At 41.6% G+C, this 25,907-nt stretch overlaps 1 protein-coding gene across 1 annotated transcript in view; it reads left to right on the top strand.

The window, feature by feature from the left end:
• The window catches only part of LMBR1 (limb development membrane protein 1), a 137,400-nt gene that overhangs the window by 51,664 nt on the left and 59,829 nt on the right, over window positions 1-25,907 (top strand). The window contains exon 5 of the mRNA XM_026652156.2: window positions 8,367-8,470. Within this exon, the coding sequence (XP_026507941.1) occupies window positions 8,367-8,470 (104 nt within the window). The remainder of the gene's footprint in view (window positions 1-8,366; window positions 8,471-25,907) is intronic.

The raw sequence follows: 25,907 nt of genomic DNA, 5'->3' as shown, positions 1-25,907 counted from the left end.
TGCTTTCCCCTCATCGACAGAGGCAGTTATCTCATCATAGAAGGCAATTAGGTTAGTCAGGCATGACTTGCCCTTGGTGAATCCATGCTGACTGTTCCTGATCACTTTCTTCTCCTCTAAGTGCTTCAGAATTGATTCCTCGAGGACCTGCTCCATGATTTTTCTAGGGACTGAGGTGAGGCTGACTGGCCTGTAGTTTCCCGGATCCTCCTCCTTCCCTTTTTTAAAGATGGGCACTACATTAGTCTTTTTCCAGTCATCAGGGACCTCCCCCAATCGCCATGAGTTTTCACTTACCTTGATCAGAACTAAATGCAAATCTCACCTCTTTCATAGATTGATAGATTCTAAGGTCAGAAGGGACCATTGTGATCTTGTAGTCTGATCTCCTGTATAACACAGGCCATAGAACTTCTGCTCTATAAATTATTTTGGAAATCTTTTAGAAAAAAATCCAATCTTGATTTAAAAATTGTCAACAATGGAAAATCCACCACAACCGTTGATAAATTGTTCCAATGGTTAATTACCCTCATTGTCAGACATTTACACCTTGTTTCCAGTCTGAATTTGTCTAGCTTCAATTTCCAGCCTTTGGATCATGTTATATCTTTCTCTGATAGACTGAAAAGCCTAATAATTATTTGTTCCCCATGTAGATACTGTTAGACTATAATCCAGTCACCCCTTAACAATCCGTTTGTTCAGATAGACTCAAAGTGCTCAATTGATCTATCACTATAAGGCTTGTTTTCTAATCCTTTAATCATTCTTGTGGTTCTTCTCTGAACCCTCTCCAATTTATTAGAGGCCTTCTAGAATTGTTGGCACCAGAACTGGACACAGTATTCCAGCAATGGTCACACCAGTTCCAAATACAGCAGTAAAATAACCTCTCTACTCCTACTTGAGATTCCCCTTTTCATGCATCCCATGATCTCATTAGCTCTATTGGCCACAAACCGGGAACTGGTCTGATGACTTTCAGGCAGATATATAAGCCTCATTGGAGGAACAGCAGCTGTCTTCTTAATGTCACTCCAGGGCTTGGAATTCTCTCCTGCCTGATAGTGACAACAGACTCCCTAGGCCTTACCCTGCTCCAGCCCTGCTTCTAGTCCTGTTCTTAGTACTGCTCTAGCTTTGTTCTCACTCCAACACCACTCTAGACTCCTGATTCTGGCTCTGGCCTCCTAGCTCCTGACTGCCATGGCTCCCATCACTAGGACTGACCATCCCCATCACGGTTTATGACACATATTAAAATGTATATTGTTTGTGCCCAGTTCACCCTGCAATCAGATCATTCTGAATCTTTGATCTGTCCTCTTCATTATTTACCATTCCCCATTTTTTGGTCATTTGCAGACTTTATCAGTGTTGATTTTATGACGTCTTCTTCCATTGATAAAAATTTTTATAGCTGCCTTCACTTCCCCTCTAAACCATTTCTTTTTTTTAACCATCACAGCCTTCTTTCATAGAATCATAGAAGAGTAGGGTTGGAAGAGACCTCATAAATCATCTAAAAAGAGAGGGAAGTCCCCACAGTGAGCCCTGAGATAGCTGTAAGCAATCACCATCTCGGTATCATCAGCACTGCCAGCACTGCGACCATCTCAGTCCAGCATCCATGGCTCACGGAAACTGACAGCAAATGACACCGCTCACAGGCCCACGGACCTGATGGGCATGGGCATCAAGTCATTGGCACCAAAGGACAGGAGTAAGCACTTGTCTAAAAAGACGCTCCCGGTGCACAAGTCCACATCGCCAGCGATGGCTTGCTCATTACAGGAGCAATCGGTGCAGGTAACATGCCAGAAGCTATTGTGACCAATTTAAGGCCGTTATTCAGGAGGGCCAATTAGTGGCAAAAACATCGCTGCAATCTGCCACTGATGCAGCAAACATGGTGGCTAGATCCATCTCCATGGTTGTGGTGATGCGATGAGCATCATGGCTCCATTTGTCAAGCTTCCTGAAAGAGGTACAGTCCACTGCTGAGGATGTTCCTTTTGAGGGCACAAAGTTCTTTGCTAGCAAGACTGATGCCTCCCTTCACACCCTGAAGGACTCCAGCGCTACCATCCGGTCACTGGGTATCTATTTACTTGGACAAAAATGATGATTTAATCCCCAATCCCAGTATAGACTACATGCGTCTCAGTACCAACTTCAACACTACTACGAGCCACAAAGAAAGAAAGGGAAATTCCCTAAACACAAACCACCTGGTCCACAATCTTTGTTCCAGCCCTCTCTGTTTAAGCACTACTTCTGACAGGCAGGTTGAGGTGCCATTAGACCACTCCTCTTGACCAACACAGCCAACCATCGGTCCAGACCCATTTGCCATGATTGGCAGCATTCTGCAGTACCTGGGAATGCATAATATCAGACCAATGAGTCCTCAGGATTGTTCAAACTGGGTACTCCATCCATTTTACTTCCCTACCCACTCTACATCCCCCTTCCCTGTTCCTCTTCAGGGCCCTTTGTCACGTGATTTTACTATGACAAGATGTAGAGCATCACCTACAGTTAGGAGCCATAGAACCAGTACCTAAACATCTACGAGTTAAGGGGTTCTACTCTTATTATTTTCTAACACCCCAAAAGAAGGGAGGTTGGAGACCCATATTTGACCTCCGAGCTCTCAACAAGTTTGTGAAGGCTCAAAAATTCAAGATGGTCACCTTATCAACTATCATTCCAACTTTGGAACAGGGAGACTTGTTTTCGGCCCTTGACCTTTAGGACGTCTATTTTCATATCTCAGTCCTACTGGCTCACGGATGATTTGTCAGATTCACTCTGGGACATGACCACTACCAATACAGAGTGCTCCCCTTTGGGCTATCATCAGCTCTCGGAGAGTATTTTCCAAGTAGTAGCCACTTACTTACGTTCCCAAGGGATAATGGTCTACCCCTACCTGGATGATTATTTCCTCAGAGCCTGATCTCTCAGAAAGGCTCACCAAGTCATCGAAGCGACGATGAACTTGTTTACAGAACTGGGTCTACAGATCAACATCCAGAAGTCAACCCTCCCCCCAGTGTATTCATAGGGGCCAACCTCGACTCGTTACAGGCCAAAATCCTCTTGCGTCCACACAGGTTCCTATCCTTAATCACACTTGTAGACACCTTTCAAAGTAGCCTTTAGATACTAACCGGGCTTTGCCTCCAACTCTCGGGGCATACTGCAGTGGACACGGCGGTGATACTGCATGCCAGGCTTCACTTGCAATGCCGCCAAATGTGGTTGAACTTGGTTTACCGATCAAACAAGGACAGGCTGGATAAATCTCTATCACCACCTACCAGAATCAAAAACTCCCTAGACTGGAGGAAGGACCCAGCCAACATTCGTAAGGGGATCCCCTTCTCGCAGACACCACTGTCATTGCTCCTCACCACCAACGCATCACTCATAGAGTGAGTCATACATCTAAACGGCCTCACAACACAAGGCAAATGGTCGCCCATGGAGATATCCCTTCACATCAGTCTCCTTGAGCTAAGAGTGATCAGGAACGCCTGCGCCCATTTCCTCCTGCTGATCACAGGATCACACACAAAGATCCTAACACAACATAGCCTGTCTGTACTACATCAATTGAAAAGAGGGAGCCAGGTCACCCTCTCTATGTGTAGAAGTGATGAGGCTATGGAATTTGTGCATCTCCCACAATGTTACACTGTCCGTGGCTTACCTCCTGGGTGCACAAAACTTGATAGCAGACAATCTCAGTCGCAAATTGCCACGAGTGGGAGGTATACCCGACAGTACTTCACGACCTATTCAGACGATGGTGGACACCGTTCACAGACCTGTTTGCCACTCACCAGAACCAGAAATGTCCACACTACTGCTCCAGGGTGGGGATAGGATAACAGTCCTTGGGCAATGCTTTCCTCTTCCCTGTGACAGGGACCTTCTCTGTGTCTTTCCCCATTTTCCCTAGTGTTGAAGGTCCTGCTGAAAATAAACAGGGATGGAGCTCCCTGATTGCTCCTAATTTCCTAAGACAGACCTGGTACCGTCACAGCTTGTGATGGGCCCGCCAATCCTTTCCTGGCCATTCCACACCTCTCGCAGAACAGAAGATGTACCCTACATCCCATGTTGGGGATTCTCCGCCTCAGGGCATGGCTTCTGTTTGGTTCCAACACCTAGAAATCTCCTGTTCAAGAGCGGTACAAGAGGTTCTATTACACAGTAGAAAGTCCTTGACACAATGTACTTACCTGCAGAAATGGTTCAGGTTTCAGATTTGGTTAATGTCCCAACAAATCTCCCCAACATCTGCAACTCTTCCACAGATCCTAGATTATGCTTTGACCCTAAAAAGGTCGGGTCTATCTCTAAGCTCTCTTAGGGTTCACCTGGCAGCTATAACAGCTTTCCACCAACCTGTAGAGGGGTACTAAGTTCTGTCACACCCAACCACTTACGAGGTTCCTCAAGATTTTAGTAAACCTCTTGCCTCAACTTCGACTCCCTACCCCCACGTGGGATCTAAACGTGGTACTGAAAGGACTGAGTAGGCCTTCCTTTGAAACCATGGCCACCTGTTCACTGCTGTACCTATCAATGAAAACTCCCTTCTTGATGATAATTACCTCGGCCAGGAAAATAGGAGAGATTGCTGCTCTGATGGTACATTCCCCTTACATGGTATTTTTTCTGGACAAGTTTATGCTCAGACCCCATCCAAAATTCATCCCTAAGGTAACCTCCCCATTTCACATGAATCAATTGATTCACCTTCCAATCTTCTACGCCAAGCCGCACCAAGACAACAGGGAACCTATATTATATACACTAGATGTCAGGAGAACTCTGGCCTTCTACCTGGACAGGACAACAGCCTTCAGGAAGTCCCCTAGGCTTTTCCTCTCCACTGTGGAAAGATCCAAGGGCTCAGCAATATTAGCCCAAGAGCTCTCCAAGTGGGTCTCGAATTGCGTCAGACAGTGCTATCAAGTTTGCAACTTGACCCTTCCAGACTCTGTTCATGCACAGTCCACAAGGTCAATCTCCTCATCCGTCACCTTCTTCAAGAATGTCCCTATCTCAGAGATCTGTTGAGTGGCGACATGGGTGTCAGTCCACACTTTTGCAGAACACTATATGATCACTGGGGACTCTGCCTCTGATGCCATCTTCGCCTCAATAGGTCAGTTACAGATGACAGCACTGACTCCGAAGTCCCGGCCCTCCAGAAGGGGAATTGCTCAGGAGACACCCACAGTGGAGCACCCATAGGGACACTACTTGAAGAAGAATTTACTCACCTTGTGCAGTAACAGTGGTTCTTCGAGATGTGTCTCTGTATGGGTGCTCCACAACCTGTCCTCCTTCCCTCTACTTCGGAGTTCTTGTCTATGACTGTGCGGTAGGGAAGAAACTGAGGAGGGTTAGCCCATGCATGCTGGCTAGCCTTGTGGCGCTGCACGAGGAGAGATAACGCATGTGCGGGCCTAATAGACACTCCTACCAAAGTTCTCTGATCAGCAGCGCAGGGAGGCAAGCACACCTACAGTGGAGCACCCATAGGGGGACACATCTTGAGGAACCATCATTACTGCACAAGGTGAGTAACTTCTTATGGTAAGAAATATATTGTTTCTCCTCATATAATCAGCTGTCAGACTGAAAATGCTACCGAGAGCAAGCCATTGTTGGTTAGAAGGGCTCAGTCAATGTCTTATCTGTTTTGTTAGCCCACTAGCTTAGTTTCATGTTAAAATATAAACCAGTGGTTCGCAGCCTATTTACCATTGTGGGCCACATATGGAGCTCTCTCTGTTATGTGGGCTGTATCCACATAATATATATACTACCTGAATGGCCCTGAGGATTGCACATGGGCCGCAGCTGTGCGCTGATTGGGCCACAGTTCGCAGGCCTCGGGTTGAGAACCACTAATATAAACATTTGAAATGTATGGAAAAATCATTTTTGCTTTGTACAATGATACTTATGGGATCATGAAAATCATTGTAAAATAAGTTTGCCTTTTACAGCAACTGATGTAGGAATTAAGTTCCATATGACTGTTCAGTAAAAGCTCTTATGTTTCATTGCAAATAAAACAGTAACCTTATAACAACATTGTGTAGTAAATACAAGTAAGTATACTGAAAATATCTTACAGAAGACTTCTGGTAATAATTATAATGTTGAAACATGTAATCTAAAAGATGTTAATTTTTCATTTTTTGAAATTACCACTGTGAGAGTAGGTATGTTTGAAAGACTGAGTTATGTTTCTATCATACAGTAGTTCACATTTGAAGTGTGTATATTTAGTGTACCCATTGCTGTGGTGTGTTGGCACTAGTAAAATTGAGAATAAAATCTAAAAACCCATTTCAAAAGACTGAGCTTTTTTCCATAGCTCCCCACTTTAAACATCACTATGATGTTCATGCCATCACTCTTCTTTTGTTGTAGGAAGACTTAATCCTGTGTTCAGCACATGGGTATGGACTAGATGACCTCCTGAGGTCCTTTCCAGCCCTACATTTCTATGTCACTATAAAGGTGGTAAGATCTGAGCTCGATCTGTTACTTAAGGAATGGCATTTCAAATATAAGTGTGCCATAAAGATTCTTGTCCCTGGAAGCCTCACACTCTGTTTGATCATTGCTCTCATACTGGGTTGTGGAACGATATAGGAGTTGATTCCTGGGAGTTGATTCCCCAGCCCATTTAGGACTTGGGAGATCTAGAGTAGGATTTTGAAGTGCATGCTGTATTGGAGGAGGTTGGAGAGCATGCAAAGCCCTGGAGTAAGGTTTTCCTCTCAGCCTGTGTTTCTTAAATGAGACCCAACTGCAGCTGCCTTGTGGCTTCAGTTTTCATCCCCAAGTGCAATGTGTGTAGCAGTAGTCAAGTTATTGGTGACTGTAGTCTGGGTAAACTGTGGGTAAGTCAGAACCTGAGAAGGAGGAACACAGTGTCCTGCCCAGCTGGAGATGAGAATAGTGGAGAAATGTGTCTAATCACCAGTGACTTTGTCCAGAAGATCTCTGAGACTTTGCAAAATCTTGATTATTGCACAGATGCCCAAGTGGAGGTCTAGGGTAATCCCTTCAGCCCTTCTAACCATCACCGCCTCCGCCTTGCCTTTGTTCTGTTTTAGCCAGCTGCTGATTTCAGTTAGACACAGGTAAAATGGCAATATCTGCATTTGATGTAGAGATGGTGTTATCTGTGTATTGCTGGCATTAAAGTATGTTGTGCCTCAAACCCCTCTAAGGCCTGGTCCACACTACCCCCCCACTTCGGACTAAGGTACGCAAATTCAGCTACGTTAATAACGTAGCTGAATTCGAAGTACCTTAGTCCGAACTTACCGCGGGTCCAGACGTGGCAGGAAGGCTCCCCCGTCGATGCCGCGTACTCCTCTCGCTGAGCTGGAGTACCGGCGTCGACGGCGAGCACTTCCGGGATCGATCCCAGAACATCGATTGCCTGCCGTCGGACCCGGAGGTAAGTGTAGACGTACCCTAAAGGGAAGAATAGGAGAGGGAGTAGAACTGAGCCTTCCAAGAATCCGTGCTGGATGAGACCGTGTACTGGAAATTATTATTGTGTATAGACAGCTTAAAAATGATGTGAAGCATGAAACTGTACCATTTTGAGGTATAATCTCTTCAGGTTTCACAAACTAAGCAATTCAGGGTTGCTATTTGATGTCAAAGAAAAACCCAGTATTCTGCAGGAAATGGGGTTAGTCATTCAGCAGGTGACGCTTACCTTAGAATCAGTATTGTGCTGGTGTTCAGGAAGCTGCTTGAGCACTAGGCTATTGGGTTGAAATATACAAAGGTATTTAAGCATGTAAAGATGCAGGTAAGTACCTGTTCGGATGTATAAAAGTGCCCGAATTAAGTGTCTAACTCCCATTGCTTAGGCCCCAAACACCTTTGTAAATATGGCCCTTGGAAACGTATTAATAAATTTTAAAGAACTATCTTTATAGCTTAAAAATCCCTGATCACTCTTCACAAGAAAGGATACTGTAGAAAAATACAGTTTTAGTTATTGCAGTCTGTCTTCAAAACTTCCCAGCAGTTTCAATTAGGTAAGGCAGTATTGACTTTTGGCTTAAAATTTCAGGGTATTGAGGTTGCTGCCTTTCAGTGATGGGTTATATGAATCTTATGTATATGTCAGATCTTCATTTATATTTATATATAAATTATTATACATGCTCTGTATTTACCTATATAAAGCCTACCTAGTTGAAAGGCAGTATAGCAACATCAGGAATTTTAATAAGTATTATTTAAAGAGTCTTCAGTTTTGAAAAGTAATGTAAACATTTTCTTCTTATTTGTTTCAGGTTTGTGGAATCTTGCTTCCCTTTTTTCCAATCTTTGTTTATTTGTGTTGATGCCCTTTGCCTTCTTCTTTCTGGAATCAGAAGGATTTGCTGGCTTAAAAAAGGTAGGTAAATATATTATTTGTAGAATTATTAGTGCATAAATACCAAGTCCCAAAGCCATAATTACAGTAGCATCACGCAAATCACGATTTTTCATTTAGAGCGTGACTGCAAATGACAGCATACGGTAGCAAAATAATTCATTGGCTTCTGTACAGCTTGGACCACTGTTATGGGCTAGTTTCCTTGAACTTGTTTTATTGTAGTAACCTAATTACATACTTTATTGAATTTCTTAGGTCTAGTCTGCACTAAACGGTTAGATCAAACCAGCTATGTTGCTTAGGGGTCTGAAGAATCCACACCCTTGAGTGACGTAGTTAAGCTGACCTAACCCCAGTGTAGACAGCACTAGGTTGATGGATTCCTCTCAGGGAGGTGGATTACCTGCACCATTGGGAGAATCCCTCCCATCGGCATAGTTAGTGTCTACACTGAATCACCACAGCGACGCAGCTGTAGCGTTTCAAGTGTAAAGAAGCCCTTATAACTTTGGTGGCACATCTGTATATACCCCTTATTTGCTGTTTGATGTAATTATTAAATTATTTAATAAAAATATGCTCAGTGTTGTACAAGACATAGTATACAGATCAGGGACTGCCCTGAAGAGGTTAAGATATAAGCAGTGTACATAGAAGTGGAGAAAACTTCCAGGATTTTTGATGTTACAATGCAACAGCACCTGTACCATAGTTAAGCTAGTGTTAGAGTTTTAGCAGGAGCTTTAAATCTTTATATTGTACAAATCTCATTGCAATGGGAAAAGACTATACACAAAATATAAACTTTGAGCTCTCTTTGAATTTTCATAGTCACTTGGTGAAAAATGAATCCATACAGAGAATGTCTAAACATCGCCCCTTTTTCTAACTTTTTACTTCACTGTCTTTCTTTGTACCCCTTTTGAAAGAAATCTAAATCACTCCAGGACCTGTCCCATGTCTATATTGTTGCTCCTTGTGCTGATTCTTAGAATATCAGTTATACATATATAGTGTTTGCCTATAGAGTATTTTATAACTCTTCAGCCATAATGGAAAACATATGTGCCAATGTGAACCTGCTCAATTTTAATTTGATGACAAATCTGCTGTAGCATGAACACCATAACTCACATCCAGCAAGGGTGATGGGGAGAAAGAAAGACGTTTTCCTTTGCTTCTCCTAAATTGTTGTTTAAATTCTCATGCAGTTTAGTAAGACCATGAACCCCAGCCTTGAAGACAACTATGAAAGAGCTTCTGAACTCTCCCCTCACCCTGTCTTTATAAATAAGCTAGCAGGAAGCTTATGCAAGGTCACTGCAGGTACAGATCCCGAGTATTCACTACACTGTATTGCTATTCAGAGTGACTAAACTACTTTGCATTATTCCATCTCTCACCACTATAAATCACACTCCTCTTCCAGAGCCATAAATAGAATCCACGATTGGTGATCACCAGTATTCTGTTTTAACTAGTGAATAGTAGTGTGTTATGTGTCCCTCTGTGCCTAATCCATAAAACAGTGGTTCTCAGCCTTTCCAGACTACTGTACCCCTTTCAGGAGTCTTTGTCTTGCGTAGCACAAGTTTCACCTCACTTAAAAACTACTTGCTTACAAAATCAGACATAAAAATACAAAAATGTTACGGCACATTATTACTGAAAAAATGCTTACTTTCTCATTTTTACCATATGATTATAAAATAAATAAATTGGAATATAAATATTGTACTTACATTTCAGTGTGATACTTTAGCCTGTTTTTCACTTGTGAGCCTTTGTCTGAAGCCCAAGCCCTGCCGCTCAGGGCTGAAGCATGTAGCTTAGCTTTGCAGTGCTCCTTGTGGCATGGGGCCCTGGGCAGTTGCCCTGGTCGCCAGCCCCAATGCTGGCCCTGCACTTGCAACCCCCCTAACGTCCCCCCAGGGGTCACAACCCCCAGGTTGAGAAACACCGATCTAGATGAGTTGAGTACCCCCAGGGATACATGTACCTTGGTTAAGAATCACTGCCTTGGAGGATGCAGGTCTGTGACAGCTCTCATCTTGAGAGCTTGACTCTTTTTCACAGGCTGTAAAGGCTTTCATTCCTTTAGCTCTGGAAATCATCAGTTTAGTCCTCTGTTGGCCAAGATGGCAGCAGTCACATTTACAGGTGTCCCACATTGGCATGTTTGTGGGATGAGAAGTATGCTTCATACTGGTGATGATGGAGGGCCCAGAGGAAGTGGGAGCACTACAGGAAGCCTGTTCTCCAGGCCACAGCCATTTTCCAGAAGTGTGTGAGAGGCTACAGTGTTTTTCAGGCAGTAATGGATGCAGTCTCTTTCACAGAGATTCCCTCCAACTGACAGGTTATGTCATATCCTCCATCTAAGCATGGAGGATTGTTCCTGATATATACCTTCATTAACCTTTAAACAAGAATAAAATGTTATAAAGAATTTACTTGTTCATCACAACCACACACACTTTTCAGGAGTGTTGAGGTAGTCAGGAGCAGGACCATCAGCTCAGTTTCTCCCTCTGATTCCCAGGTAGGTACAGCTCTTACTCCGGGGAAGTGTCCACTGAGGTACACCAATGCTGTATAGAAAACCCAAGAAATTGGCAAACAAAAACTGTTTAGTAACAGTTAAAGTTGTGGCAGTTCATCTCCCACCCCCCCCCCCCAACCTTAAAAGAATGGAAGCCATTCAGAGTGGAAGCATTCCTTTCCACCTTAATATTGTCTACAGTACTATTGATAATGTACTCCCTCACTCCATAAGGCTTCACTTCCATCTTCAGCTGATACCAAAAAGCAATATGCACCCTAGCTACATCATACTTGTACTCTAACACAAAACCTTAACGATCTTAGCTGTCTTAAAACAGATTAACTGCCTAAATGTATAGAATATGTGACAGTCAAATATGCTGGTCTGTTGATATAAAAGCAAGTGAGAACACAGTTAGTTTTGCATTAGAATGCAACAGCTGTGGCTTCTTTGCATCACTCAGGTGGCATAAAGGGATCTGGGTGCAAGTTCCCCTGTTGTAGGAGGGGAACTTCTTGCTGCACAGATGTACCAAATCTGGAGCTTACACCTTCCAGCCCTCTTCCTTTCTGGGGGTGAGGCAGAGCAGAGCTTTGCTATGCCAGTCCCCTGCTTGCATAGGGTTAATTTAGGATCCTATCCTAGTGGCACAAATAGAGGACCTCAGCAACTGCTCTAAGTTGGATCAGGGTCACAGATGAACTTCTTAATTGGGAAACCTTGTCTTGTTCCCTGATACCCCATCTATCCTTCTGTGCTGAGCAGAGCTCTGCTGCAGGAGAGAATGCAGCCCCAAATACCTAATTTTTTAATAATACCATATTTGGTATTATAACATCATTGCTTTTTGAATAATTTATACAGCCATCCCAAGTAAAAATAAATACCAAAACTTGTATAGAAAGGAAGTATCTACAATAATATAATAAAGATGGTATAATTTAAACTGTTCAGAGCAGCAAAAGATTCTTCTTGAGGTGATTGTCCACACAGATTTCACTCTTGGTGTGCATGTGCTCAAGATTGGATTCCTTTTGCACAGCAGCATCCATGAGTACTCTTGTGCCCCCTATAGCCAAGGTCATGAAGAGTATTGTGGACTCAACTACCATTCAGTTCCTGCTTACCGACCGTGGCTGCAAGATGGAACCATGTGCAGTGACCCTGGCCCTTGCTGGGTGAGATTTAACTTTAGATTTAGTCATAGTTAATGTTAGCATAGTTAGTTGAATTAGGTTTCCTTTACCCATTGACTTAAAACAAAAACAAAATCCAACTTCATAGTTTTTTCCCCCCTCCCAGTCTTTTCTTCCCTGATACAGGGATACTTCAAACATGGCAGACACCATGTTACTAGGGTTTAAGAACTGTCCCTCTTGTGACTGGGTTATGCCTGTTAGTGATGGGTACTCCTGATGTCTCATTTGCCTTGAGGAGGGACACGTACTGAAGCAGTACTCTATATGCCATTCCTCCTTGAAGTGCATCTAGAAGTCAAGGGAAGCAAGACTCAAGTTCTTGCTCCTTGAGAAGTCTATGCAAGTCGCCTCTGACCTTGAGAGACCAGAGAAGCCTCACCAGATAGATCAGTTGCTTCCTCCTACTGCCTCTGTGTGCTGTGACTTGTTCCTGGGCTCCTGGGCCACTTGTTCTTATAGATCCCTTCATCAGCTGCATTTGAAAGGGCAGGAAGGAGCTAGGCATCGGTCACCTTCTCGAACTCCCAAGTAGGAATCACTAAAGCCATAACTCTACCCAGGCTTCTATCAAGAGCTGTAAATTGGAGACAAGCTCTGGCACCGGCCTAGATGGTTCCTCTTACTGCAAAGACTGCACTGCCCTTGGGGCCAAATCATCAGCACAACTCAGCACAGCACTTGGTATCCAGAGCCTTGGCACTGAGCACTTCCCTTTTAGTACTGACATCAGCTACCTCTCTGGGTACCTGCTGATGCTAAGAAGCTTCAGTGCTCACCATCTCTGCATTAAAACAGTTTGCGGCACCAAGTGATCTTTCAGTGGGCCTGGTACCAAGTCGCCTCTCCTGGAGTGCTTAAGGAAGTTTATCATGAAATCTGCAGTTCCTCAGTCACCACATCTCCAGTTGTGTCTTATTAGTGCTGACATCCCCATGCTTTAAACAAGACATGCCTGACAGGACTGCTCCTCCCCTAGAGGATGTTTATTTTTTTTCTTCCTCAGCAGAACATAGTGGAGACTTTTCCTTTTCTCATGTCCCATCTCCTACAGGGGTGGCATAGTAGGAGTCTGGAAGGGAGTCTAGACATGAATTGGTCGGGGTGCTAAGAAGAGCTCAGGGTAACGTAGGGAACACCCTGATCTGTATCCCTCCTTCCACTATTTGAACAAGTCATGGCTATATTGGTCATCCTGGGGTATGAATCCCAACTCCAGAAAACCAGCATCAAGAGCCAATCCTCTTCCAATCCAGGAAATATATCCAACCTCCCCAAACTTCTCAGTTGAGTCATCCACAGCTTTTAGAAGGTCAAGAGAAGGACAGTGGGGGCCATTATCTCTGCTCTGAACAGGAGCACACAGCACTTCCTGCCATATTGTCGTCTTCTGTGGATGAGGCTGTCAACCCTCCAGCAATGGCCTCGGTGGATGAGTTCAAGGTCTTTCAAGACCTATTGAAAAGGATAGCAGAAACACAAGACTTTCTGCTAGAGGTTATCCAGGAGAAATTAGCCTAAACTTCTGGATATCCTTCACCAGTTAGAGGGGCTATGCGTCTAAATGAGAGCTTACTTGAACCTGCCAAAGCAATCTGTGACACGCCTGCATCTATGCCAGCTACATCCAAGAGAGATGCCAGGAGGTATCAGGCACCAGCCAAAGTGTTTGAGTACTTTATCATCATCTCTCACCAGGCTCACTGGAAGTGCGAGTGGTCCAGAAGAAGTTAAAGCATCAGGCTACCAAGTAAGGGTAGCAAACAACCAAGCATTGCTTTTGAAGTTTTATATATATAAATGTTAAATTGGGACAGGCTCTCAAATCTTGTGGAAAAATTACCCAAAGAGCATCAGAAAGAGATGACATTCATGTCCAAGGGCCAACATACTGCCAGAACATTTCTTCGGGTTGTGCTGGATGTGTCTGAAGAGCAGCAAGGACCATGGCCGTAGCAGTTGCCATGAAGAGAACTAACTAGCAGGCGGAGCATGGATCTGATGGTCAGGGTCCCACAAGAAATCTTCTCCTTGTTACGGAGGCAGACAGATGCATTCTTCATCATGTGGATACAGGGATTAAAGTCCAGCTTTCCTCTGGCAACATTGATACTACTCAAGGTTCTTTGGAAACTAAGCCATGATGTAGCTCTCATAATCTTAATAACCCCAGCATAGGACAGGCAGTTCTGGTACTCAGACCTGGTGAATCTATCAAGACAGCCACCAATTGCCTTATCAGTTCTTCCCAACATAGTGTCCTAGAACAAATGCCAGGACCATGCATCATTATACTTGACAGCCTGGAGGCTGGCTGGATGATGTCCACAGAATAAGCTGCTGAGTTGAGGTTCAGAACATTTTGCTTCAAAGCAGAAAGCCTTTGACCAGGCTCACATAGAAGGTGAAATGGAAGAGTTTATGTGTCTGGGAAGCTCAGCAACAGGACTATCATCACCTCACAAGAGTCTGTCTAGTCACAATGTCTGCAAACTGCTCTCCTATCCAGGGCCACGCTCTATTTTCGTACTCTCCAGTGGGAATTTCTGAAAGGACTGATCCATAGTTTCTCCATTATTTAGGAAGTTCCCTCCTTCGTATGACCTTAATAGTGTACTAGCTGAGTTGATGGGGGGCCCCCTTCAAAGCTCATGGCAGTCTGCTCCTTCTACAACTTATCAATGAAAACAACCTTTCTGGGGGGCATTGCATCAGCTAGGAGGGTAGGGGAAATCCAAGCACTCATGGCTAGTGTTCCCCCAACTCCTCACATTGTTTCACAAGGACATAGTCACCCTTAAACTTCATCCAAAGTTCCTGCCCAAGGTGTTTTCAGAATTCAATATAAATCAGTCCATTCACCTCCCAGTTTATTTTCCCAAGAATTATTATAACTTGGGTAAGCAAAGCTTCACGTATAGATGTAATGGGAGCATTATTTTTTATTTAGATCTTTCAGGAACACATCTAGGCTATTCATGGCATTTGCTGACAAAGTGGAAGGCAGACCTTTTTCCACTCAGAGGTTGTGTAAGTGAGTCTTTTAACTTCATAAGATCTTATTAGCTAGCCAAGAAAGATCTGCCTACTTGTATTGGATCTCCTTCTGTGAGGCCCCAAGTTGCCCTACTGCCTGTTTGGGTAGCATTCCCATATCTGATATATGTAGAACATCAACTTGGAGCTGAGTCCACACATTTACCTCTCACTATCCTCTAGTGTGGGCTTCCAGATCAGATGCTAACTTTGCTAAGGTTGTCCTATAATCGCTATTCAAGTAGGAGTCCTCTTGCCTGCCTCCAAGCAATTAGACAACTGCCTATGAGTCACCAAGAGCAGAATCTCTGTGGACAACACATCTCAAAAAATGGTTACTTACCTTAAAGTAACTGCTGTTCTTTGGGATGTGTTGTCCACACAGATTCCATGATCATCCTCCTTATTGGAGTCCTGCTCCTGTGTGATTCTGGATTGGTGAAGGAATTGAGTGGTGGGCCTGCACCACCATTTACTCCCTCAGCTCTGGAAGAGCTTCCAGAGAGCAGTGCCTCAATGGATACTGCAAATCAAAAATAATACAGTCTCACGCACATGGAGTTCGTGCGTACCAAGAATGGAATCTGTGCTGACAACACATTTTGAAGAACAACAGTTACTGTAAGGTTAGTAGCCTCTTGGGATGAGACCATAAGCATTTACATGGACTAAAACTTTGTAAATGTGTGCTGTTAGGGTATTCCTGACACAACAGGAAGTGTCCGCAGTTCTGCTCCTTCCTGAATCACAGCCTGGGCCCAATCGCGGACACGTTCCTTCTTCCCTGGAAAGACCACCTCCTTTACGCATTTCCACTCGTCCACAAGGCACTATTCAAGGTTCGGAGGGATGAAGCTTCGGTAATATTGATAGCTGCGGCCTGGCTCTGTCAGCACTGGTACACGTCTCTTCTGTCAGTGGAAACTCCAATCACTCTACCACTGCTTCTGGACCTGATAACTCAGGATCATGGCTGTCTTCAGCCCCCCAACCTCAAATCTCTCCACCTCACAGCTTAGAAGCTCCATAGCTAAACCCAATGGTTGCTTGCTCTGATCCAGTTAGGGAAGTACTCCTTGGCAGTAGGAAACCGTCTACTGGGACCACCAAATGGGAGAGAGTCACAATTCGGTCATCGCAGAAACATACATCTCCTACGCACTCGACAATACCTTTTATCTTGGACTACCTTCTGCACCTGAAGCAGCAAGGGCTTTCTATGTCATCAATAAAAGTCCACTTGGCTGCCATTTCCGCCTTTCACCCACGCGTGCCAGGCTGGTCGGTCTTTGCCGGTCCAATGGTTGGATGCTTTCTTAAAGGACTTGACAGGCTATATCCTCAAGTATAATAATAGATCCCAGCCTGGGACCTTAACCTTGTTCTTTTCAGGCTAATGGGGGCTCCCTTTTGAACCACTCGTGACATGCTCTTTGCTGTCTCGCTCATGGAAAGTAGAGTTTCTGGTGGCAATAATATCTGCGAGGAGGGTGTCCGAGCTTAAGGCCCTAACATCTGAGCCTCCTTACACAGTCTTCTATAAGGACAAGGTTCAGCTTTGGCCACACCCAGCCTTCCTCCCGAAGGTTGTTTCCCAGTTTCATGTTAATCAGGACATTTTTTCTTCCAGCCTCTCATCCTAAGACACACGCAAACAAAAACTTCACGCTTTGGATGTTCGCCGGGTGTTAGTCTTCTATATCAAATGGACGAAGCCGTTTCAGAAATCTACCCAACTATTTGGTGCAGCAGCAGACAGAATGAAGGGGGCTCCCAGTCTCTTCTCAAAGAATTTCATCATAGATTACATTGTGTATCCAGACATGCTATGACTGCCGAAAATACACCACCCTTCCCCCCCCCCCCCCGACAGTGCACTCCATGAGAGCGCAGGCAGCATCAGCGGCGTTCCTGGTCCAGGTTCCGACGCAGGAAATTTGCAGGGCTGTGACGTGGTCCTCAATCCACACTTTTACCTTGCACTACGCCATCACCCAGCAGGCTAGAGATGATGCAGCCTTCGGCAGAGCAGTGCTCCAATTAACAAACTCATGAGCTCCGACCCCGCCTCCAAGTTCCTGCTTGGGAGTCACCTAACTGGAATCAACATGAGAAAGCATTCGAAGAAGAAAAAACGGTCACCTACCTTTCGTAACTGTTGTTGTTTTGAGACATGTTGCTCATGTCCATTCCAGGACCCACCTACCTACCCCTCTGTTCGAGCAGTGCTGGCAAGAAGGAACTGAAGTGGCAGTGGGTTGGCAGGGCCCTATATACGGCACCATGGAGGTGCGACTCCAGGGGGTACCTGAGCTGACCTGACAGGTACTGCTAGGGGGAAAACCTTCTGGCTACTGTGCATGCGGCGCGCGCACACTCCTAATTGGAATCGACATGAGCAACACATTTCGAAGAACAACAGTTACGAAAGGTAGGTAACTGTTTTTTATTCGCCCAACTGTAGAGTAGTACAGTACTAAATTTATTTTATCCCCATTTAGTTAACTTTGAACTGTTTGCCTTGTTGGGCTCAGTTCTGTGATTTTGTACAGGTATGTTAGCCTTTAACACGTGTCTATAAAAGCCCACTTGTCTATATACATGCTTTTGTGCTGAAATTTGGATTTTTATGTGTGTGTTTTAACACTGAGGGTTTTCCGTTGGCCGAAGTTACGTTGGAAGTTGTGGCATAGCACGTAGCTAGTGAGTTTGTTGGCACTATTCGTATCATGCATTACTTTCCTATTTAATGATTTTGATACAGAAATATTACAACCTTTTTTCAGTTTAAATCAGATTAATCCAGATTGTTTTTTTTTTTTTTTTTAAACCACCCACTAATTTACTGTGGCTTTATCCCCCTTAGTTGCTAGTATACCTTCTAAATGACACATGGCCCCTCTTATAGACTCCTATTGATTCCCCTGGGCAACAGTTTAAAAAAACCAAAACAAAACAGCCATTTGCGTATTGCGCAGAGATGGAGATACGGAAATTAACTACTCACCATGGACGGATGCAGTGCATGTACTCAAAATCAAACTAAACATTATTCTCTGCCTAGTTTTTAATTAAACCACTATGTTAATTCAAACAGGACATTTTAGGCCTAAGGGGATTGACTATGTCCTTTTTTAAAGGTCTTAAATGGCCTTTCTTCTCTTCCTTACTACAGTGTGGTTCCATTTTATTGCAGTTGTAGCCTTCTCTATGTTCTTCTTTATTTTACTGTAGCTCTAGACAGTAGGAAAATAATTGTAAAAAGCTAGCAATACTAGAATGTATATTGGTTTTCAATAAAAAAAAAGAACTTACACCATTTGTCAGGCTACTTTGCGGTATGTCTCATGATGGCCAGTGCGAATACCAGAATGTTACACTATTTAGCTACACAAGTTGCATGAATTTGACAGTGTTTATAATATTTGAGCAGGTGACTAAAACAACATTCTTTCTTATATTTGTTTAAATTCTCTCCCCTTTCTTCTGAAGAAGTTGCCTACTCTGATGGAAGACTGTGCTTATAGATATCTTTTGTTGAGACACTCCTCACTCTATGTTGTTTATCACTGTTTATCTATCATGCTAGAACACTTGTGTGGGGTAGAGTAGTTGCTGTCAGTCATGTCTCCTCATGTCCAAAATAACTCCTTCCTTCATCTGGCTCCCCAAAAGAGACATGAAATATCTGAATCTGTCTTAGAATGTGTATCTACAGTTCACAGTAGTAAAGCTTCCAGGTGTGCCAGCAGACTATGAACTGAGTGTATGTACGTACTGATGTTTGAAGTGGGTGTGCATTTTGAGGAGTAGATAGCCGCTCTAACTTGATCTTTATACTATGGCTTATTTTGATGTCACTTCAACTTATTTGAGTTTCATTTTTGAAGTTAAAGACAAAGATGTTAGGAGTAATTTACTTGTAAGAAATTCTAAATGGTGTACTTTTTGTTTGTCACAGTGACAAACTGATATTTAGGTATTGCAGAATCATAATTGTAGACTTTTTAAAGTCTTTATGGTGTACTTTACCTTAATACCAATCTTTGTACTTGAAGTTATGGCATAAAGTTTAACATGAGCGACAGCAACATCCTGACCAATTATCCAAATTATCCAGACATCCCAAAATGTTCATAACACAGCACACAGAGTCTGTGGATTAAGAGGTTAACTCCTAGAACATCAAAAGAAGTGCTTGATAATAAAAGCAAATAGTACAAAAATTTGAGGTAACTTCCTTGCTTAATTAATTAGGTAGACCAGGTGGAAGCGAAGAGGCCAGTGCTGGTGCTCGGAATGTCTATAAAGCTGAGCAACATGACAGCACAATAGAGGAGGAACAAAGATTTTTTTAATATACTTCTATCCTGTGTCACAGTTTGAAATTGTCCTGGTTTATGTCCCTTTTGGCAAACTTACATAAAAGTGACCCTGTACTGTATTTTATGACCAGATGACTTTTTTCCCCCCAGTGGCTAATTTGTATCAGGCCCCCATCTTAAAGAGACAGAGAAATGAGTAGGAAGTCCAAGCCAGTTTGTCTCAGTGAGCTTTCATTGCATTCTTTCATTATTTTTGCTCGTTTTTGCCACTGATCATCCATAAATTGTTGGAAATGAGTGATTAAGGAAGTGCTGCTTAGTGTTAGTGGCACATACACATTCTTGGTATGGCTTTTTTTTTTTTTTTTTTTTTTTTTTTTTGTGTGGGTGAGAGGAAATCGTGTACTGCACAAACAAAAAGGAAAACTCCTGCTGGGAACCTTTCAAGGAAATTTAACTTGCATAATGTTTTGATCTTGGTGTTTATTACAGAAAATAGAGTAATATTTCACCAGCTATTGTTATGTGTCAGCTACTGCCCCATCCCCTCTTTAAATAATATTCCCCCTCCCCCCAAAGCCTCAATGCGGCTTATTTTAATAAGCATACATCTAAAAAATGCAGCAGTTTATTCTTGCACTGAAGATAGGTGAGACAGACCATTGTCCAAAACATTTTGCTACAACAGCAGCACTTTATGTAAGTGCCTGCTAGAATTTCTGTAGTACTGTAAAGCCCTATTTATGCTAGCTATGTAATTTGGTTCTTTTTGAAACATTAACAAAAATTTGGTATATAGATTCCAGTCCAGATGTAAATTTTAAAAGGAACATAGTCCTTTTGTCATTACTGTTAATGGGCAGGAAGCGTTTTAAGAGCACAAATTTTAAAATGCTTGAAACACAAAGCCAAAAATAGGGACCTATATTTTGCATTTTAGGTATTTTAAAATTAAACTCAGAAAATCAAATATAGATTAACAAATCTAATTTTAATCACTTTTTTAATTTGCCCCTTCCTTCCAAAAAGCAGTCCACTGCAACTTGTTCAGAAGGTGTAATATGCAACTAACACGTTTTTCCTATTACTCATTAACATTTAATAGTACTAATTTATCAATAGCAAGTTATTTTTCTAAGTTATGTTAATTTGTGTATTAACATTAAATTCGTATAGCATCAAAATAAAGTGATTTATCAGTTTGAGGCTATTAATCTCTGCTGCTTACATTTTGCAGTCCATAGGTTGCTTTATTGGAGATCTCAGCCAAACCAAACCACAAAATAACAACTTTGGAGAAGAGTGTCAGCCTTACCTTTCAACTTTATAATCTTTTTTTTTTTAATGGCAGAGGGAATGGGAATCTGTTTTAGTCACACCCTTAGTTATTTTTAAAACAGAGGAATGCTCCAAGTTTTTGCTTTATGTACCAGTAGGATTCACTGGATTAATTATGTAGAGTGTAGGAGTACTGTAAAGCTATTTGTTATGTTCTTTAGCACTTTCCTTGAGGCTTCCATAATTGCAGCTGATGGATTTCATTTGAAGTATTTAGTCACCTTTAAAATCAGTAAAATTTTCACCGTTAAAATATTACCGCAGGTCAGACAGCAAAAAAATATTCTAGGGAAAATGGTCACTTCTACTATAATTTTGCTTCAGCTAAAAATAGAAACAATAACATTGAAAGTAAGTTTAACTCTAATATGAGAACACCCTTAAATAAAATCTGTTTGATATTCATTTTACTAGACTTTTGTACTCTGTTTTCCAGAAAAATTATTTGAAGTTGGAAAAAGGGTCTTGAACTTTATTTGGAAGCAGCATTTTGCTTCACATTTTATGTCTGCTTTAACCTCTGACTGCGGTACCCACAGGCCACTCTGAATAATGGCTTACCAAATAGCTGTGAGGTGCACTGTTAGGAGTGTGTGTTTATTTGGCATTTAAGCTCATATTTATTTGGCTATAAAATCATTCAGCATGAACTAAATCTTTAGTACTCTGATCTCAGTGAAATGTTTACTGGTATGTAACTGAATTATTTTACATTATATTACAACCCATTTACTCATTCCATTAGTAGTACCAGAGACAAAAGTTGTTTAATCAGTCACATCAAAGGCAGCTGTTTGTTTTTTTAGGGGGGTATTTTTGACATGAGCTAACATCTTAAGTTCAGATATCAGGTCAATTTAAAAAAAAAAAACCCTAAGTCATTAAAAATCACACTGCTTAAATTTTTTTATTAGTTTTTGGTTAGGAAGGAGATCTTGATTATTCTGGGGTTCTGATTTGGTAAGTAGATTCTAGTAGCTCAATCAGTTTTTTCTATTAACATAAGAGCATACTTAAAACTAATAGTTGTTAGACAAACACGTAACCGGTACATTTGAAGATAAACACAATGTGGATAGTTAAGGGCTGTGTTTAAGTATAGATCTTGCAATAAGCATGGTGCCATGCTTTGGCTTTGAATATACACATTGCTTCCATTGAAGTCACTGATAATAGTGCATGCACATCTGAAACCAGAATGTGGCTTACAATTCATAGCATGGAGCTCATTTGACCCCTCCAATATTTAAGCATAACAGGAGCTTACGAGGTGGGAGGAAGTGGAAGATGAGACGTTTCAACATACATTAATACCTGTAGGTATATTTAATTTATAGTTATATTTAAACTTCTGAGTCACATAAATCTTAATTTCTAGAATATTTTGTGGAACTATTCATAAATTATCTTCAGGATGTCTTTTAAATTTAATACATTTCTTCTCTTTGCAGCCCGCCTTGCAAGCTTTAAATTTTTCCTCATTTATCTCAGAGGGAGCATGGAAGGGCAAGCCCTTTCTCTTATTGTGTTTAAAATAAACAAAAAAATCAAGAAAAATATAAATGGGTAATGTAGTAGTACCAGAGATCTTTTCTTATTTAGTAACAAACTCTACTGGTAACCATTATGTATATAAGTAGTAGAGGGTGTTGTCTACCCTGTCATGCTGCCGTTTTTGAATGGCTCCGGCTGGCACGCTCTTCCTTCTGTCTGTCTGTCTTAGTAGCTAACTGAACCTGAAATGGCTAGATAGAGCTCAAAGATGGATGTGGTCATGAATGTTGAAGGGTAAATATTTTATATTACAGTATCTGGACTCTTACTTGAGACCTCCCAATACATATAAATTACATGAGGTCCTTGTCTAGAAGAGTCTAAAATTTAGAATCCTGGTCCTGTAGGTCTTACACATGTGAGTAACATGCCTAAGTTTCTGCAGGTTCAAGGCCTAATTTAATATGTGAGTTAAAAGGATAAAATAAGCATGAATTAGAAGTGGGGTTATAGAGTCAGAAATGAAATTATGGGGTTACTGAGCAAAAGCATGTAGTTAGCATGTTTGAACATTTTCTTTTGTAGTTATAAATAAATGTTTGTCCTATAAAATGTCTTGGTTGACTCACATGTGGGCATCATGGTAGACGTGTGTCGGAACAGGTTTCAGCATAAGGAGACTGATAGTTTGATGAACCTGTGTTGCAATTTTTTGTGCAGAGATGGTTGGGGAAAATGAACAAATGGTTATAGCGTTTGACATTGCTTTTGGTTCAGAGTGTAATGTGATAAAAGACTAATTGTTGCCTGGTTGCTTTCATGAATAAGGAACGGCTTTCTTAATTAGGACCTAGATAAGCAAGCAGAGTAATAGACTATAGATTTAAGGCCTCTGTCCTGAAAGTTACTCTGCATGGATGTACCAGTGTACCAGTGTGGAACTCCACTTCAGTTGGGTTCCTTGGGGAAACAAAAATTCTCCCCAGGCAGAGTAACTTGCAGGATCAGGTCTATAGCTAGCCATAAGCAGGTTAAAATTTGTTTGTTTGTTTTGTTTCTGGGGAGAGGTGGCAAACTTGTATTGCATAGTTAGAAAACCAAGATATGACAGGCTGGTCTTATGTTCCATATAACTAACTTTCTTCGTTAGAGAAAGAGGATAGGAAATACAATGACTAATTGAAGGAAATATTTACAAAGAAAACTCCCTAAATGTCCTCATGCTTTTTACTTAAAAACATACATAAAATTATAATATAGTCTTTTAACCTTCTACCAGTGTCCCTGCTGGGAGCTTCTGTTTGATTTGCTCTTGCACATAGGTAGATGGGAACCATCTATAAAGCTAGAGTGTTTTGGGATCTATTCCTAAATCTTTAACTATTTTCTGGTGCAGCATGCCAGGGATGGTAATCTCTGAGCTTTCACACTACTCACCAGCTATATCTTTTACAACCTGAACACCTGAAATTTTACAAACTTCTGCTACATACAATGTGCTCGTATGTAATGTGTTGAAAAACATGAACTTGCTTTTCAGGTTTTGGTGAATTCCAAAATATTAACGTTCTCAGTAATCTCACAAACCTAGCCAAAATGCCTATTTATGAATCCATTTTTTCTTCTTCCCACCTCCAGTGACGATTTCCAGCATAGACTTAATGTCACCTTTACCTTTATTGGAGTTTTCTTTATTTGTATGCTTCTGTAAGTTAGAGTCTAATACTAAGAATAAATTAACGATAAACATTAAAATGACAGGTGTGTTCAACATTGTTAGTGGACTTTCTATATACTTAGTTTTCCTCTGTTGCTTGTGCAGTAAAGCAATTGATCTTAGCAGTAACAGCATCTCATGGAACTTGGGTTCTACTCTAGCTGACTATGCACTCATAACTTTTTTTTTTTTTTTTTTTTTTTTTAAATGTATCACAGGATTTCAGATGGACTATGGCACCTTTTTAGATTAACAATAGAAGTGACTTGTTTTTGACCATCAGTAATCTAATTGTAAATACTTTTGGTCTGAGGCAGAGCATTCTGAATGTCCTCTACATTCTCCTGTGTTTTTTGCTAACGAAAGCCACATGTCTTAAAGTCTCAGGAGTAGTATTTGCTATGTGTTCCACACATTACACTGTCAGAATCAACATTAATTCATATAGTTTTAGTTTAAACCAAGAATCTTGCTTCACTTGGTATCTAACTTGCTTTTTATATAAAATACCAAGCATTGCTAAGTAATCTAAATAATTCCTTATTAGGTTTATAATAAAGTAACTTGTTTTTAAAATGTAGTTTATTTAAATAAGGAATATTATGTTTAGCCCACAAGCCTATGTGAAAGTATTTAAATGGAAATCTGGGTTTACAGCTGTCTCCTTTGGCATAGCTTGCTGTTTGTTACTTTTCCTCAGTGTTGAGGAGGGGAAGAATACAGAAACATTCAGATTTTGTGGTTTTCTACAAGCTTTCTACTCATTTTATTTTAAAGAAACTCAACCCAAAATGTTAAACTTGCATGTCATCTTTTTTTGTAAGCAGAAGTTGCCATTTACCTCAAATGAATGTGATTGTACTGCTTTTCATCCAAGTATCTCAAATTGCTTTTGTGGTGACATGTAAAAGGGATTTTTTAATTGTGTGAACATGATTTCATAATAAAAGGACATAACTAAGAGAAATATATAAAATATTAGATTCTAACTCTGAACATTTCAGGATGTCTTTCACTAAGATCCATAGTCCTCAAAGTTTTGTATTTGGGCTTTTCCCCGAACAGCTGTCTTATCTGTATCTGCCTGGTTATAACAAAACTTTCCTGTTCTGGATTTACCGTTTCACGTTATACACAGTATATGGAAAGGCAACCAGCTGCAACAATAAGGTTGTCATGTTGCATCTGACTGTTGTAGGCTGTAACGTCCTACATTTTGGTTCTTTTATATTTTCTCTTAACTTCCTGTCAGTCTCTTAAGTAGGTGGCATATCCTTATAGTTTTACAAGCATTAAACAAGTTGACACTCTCATTTCCTTCTGAAATGCATATTCACATTTTAAAGATGTGGAAACTGACACAAAGATTAAGGCTATGGCTACACTAGAGAGCTTGCACTGATGCAGCTGCGCTGCTGTAAGTTCTCTAGTGTAGCTGCTCTAAGCCGATGGGAGAGAGCTCTCCCATTGACTTAATAAATCCACCTGCAACGAGTGGTGGCAGCTGTATCAGCAGGAGAAGCTCTCCCACCGACATAGCACTGTCCACACCGGCGCTTAGGTCAGTGTAACTGTGTCGCTCAGGGGGGTGGCTTATTCACACCCCTTTGCAACATAAGTTATACCAACCTAAGTGGTAGTGTATCCAGTGTTGTTGTAGCCCTGTTGGTTCCAGGATGTTTGAGAGACAAGGTGGGTGAGGTAATATCCTCTATTGGACCAACTTTTGTTGGTGAAATAGACAAGCTTTTGAGCTACACAGAGCTCTTCATCCTCTGTGTAGCTTAAAATAGAAGTTGGTCCA

The sequence above is a fragment of the Terrapene carolina genome, unplaced genomic scaffold (assembly GCF_002925995.2).
Source record: "Terrapene carolina triunguis isolate 2854851 unplaced genomic scaffold, T_m_triunguis-2.0 Scaffold111, whole genome shotgun sequence".
NCBI lineage: Eukaryota > Metazoa > Chordata > Testudines > Emydidae > Terrapene > Terrapene triunguis.
The sequence above is the reverse complement of the archived record's forward strand: the minus strand, read 5'-3'. Positions and strand labels throughout refer to the sequence as shown.